General features: G+C 34.9%; 1 protein-coding gene across 1 annotated transcript in view; it reads right to left on the reverse strand.

Annotated features, from left to right (window-relative positions):
• The window catches only part of LOC101999690 (zinc finger protein 525-like), a 69,000-nt gene extending 68,590 nt beyond the window's left edge, over positions 1–410 (reverse strand). The window contains 2 exon segments of the mRNA XM_026778224.1: positions 179–305; positions 357–410. Coding sequence (XP_026634025.1) covers positions 179–305; positions 357–410 — 181 coding nt within the window.
• Between the last annotated feature and the right edge of the window lie 109 nt (positions 411–519).

Genomic DNA, 519 nt, shown 5'->3' on the forward strand with positions numbered 1-519 from the left:
ACAGAAAGTAGATAATATATTGAAGGATATTGTACAAAATTGAATACCTTAAGTGAACTATGCCTTAGTTATTTGGCTCATTCTTACTCTTTCTCCAACAAAAATATACAAAAGTGTCAATAAATAATACATAGTTGTCCCCTTATTTTAAAACGTGAAGTAAAGTTCACAATCTTACCAAGAGCGGTGAGGTTCCTGTATGTCTCTAGCATCACATCTATGTAGAGACTCTTTTGGGAAGGATTCAGCAAAATCCACTCATCCTCAGTGAAGTGAATGTGCACATCTTCATAGATCACAGAATTCTAGAAGAATCCAATCAACAATAAGAAAAGTGTGATCCTGACATTGGATACTTCTTTTACAATGATATATTTGTATATTGTTGCTGCTTCCCACACTTCTGCCATGCCATTGCATTAGAATATAAACAAAAATCACTGCAGAAGGAAACTGAAGAAGAGGCTCATATGTGCCATTTGTTGGCCCTTTAAATAGGATACAGCCTTGAGAAAGAAA

Source organism: Microtus ochrogaster, unplaced genomic scaffold, assembly GCF_000317375.1.
Source record: "Microtus ochrogaster isolate Prairie Vole_2 unplaced genomic scaffold, MicOch1.0 UNK114, whole genome shotgun sequence".
Taxonomy (NCBI): domain Eukaryota; kingdom Metazoa; phylum Chordata; class Mammalia; order Rodentia; family Cricetidae; genus Microtus; species Microtus ochrogaster.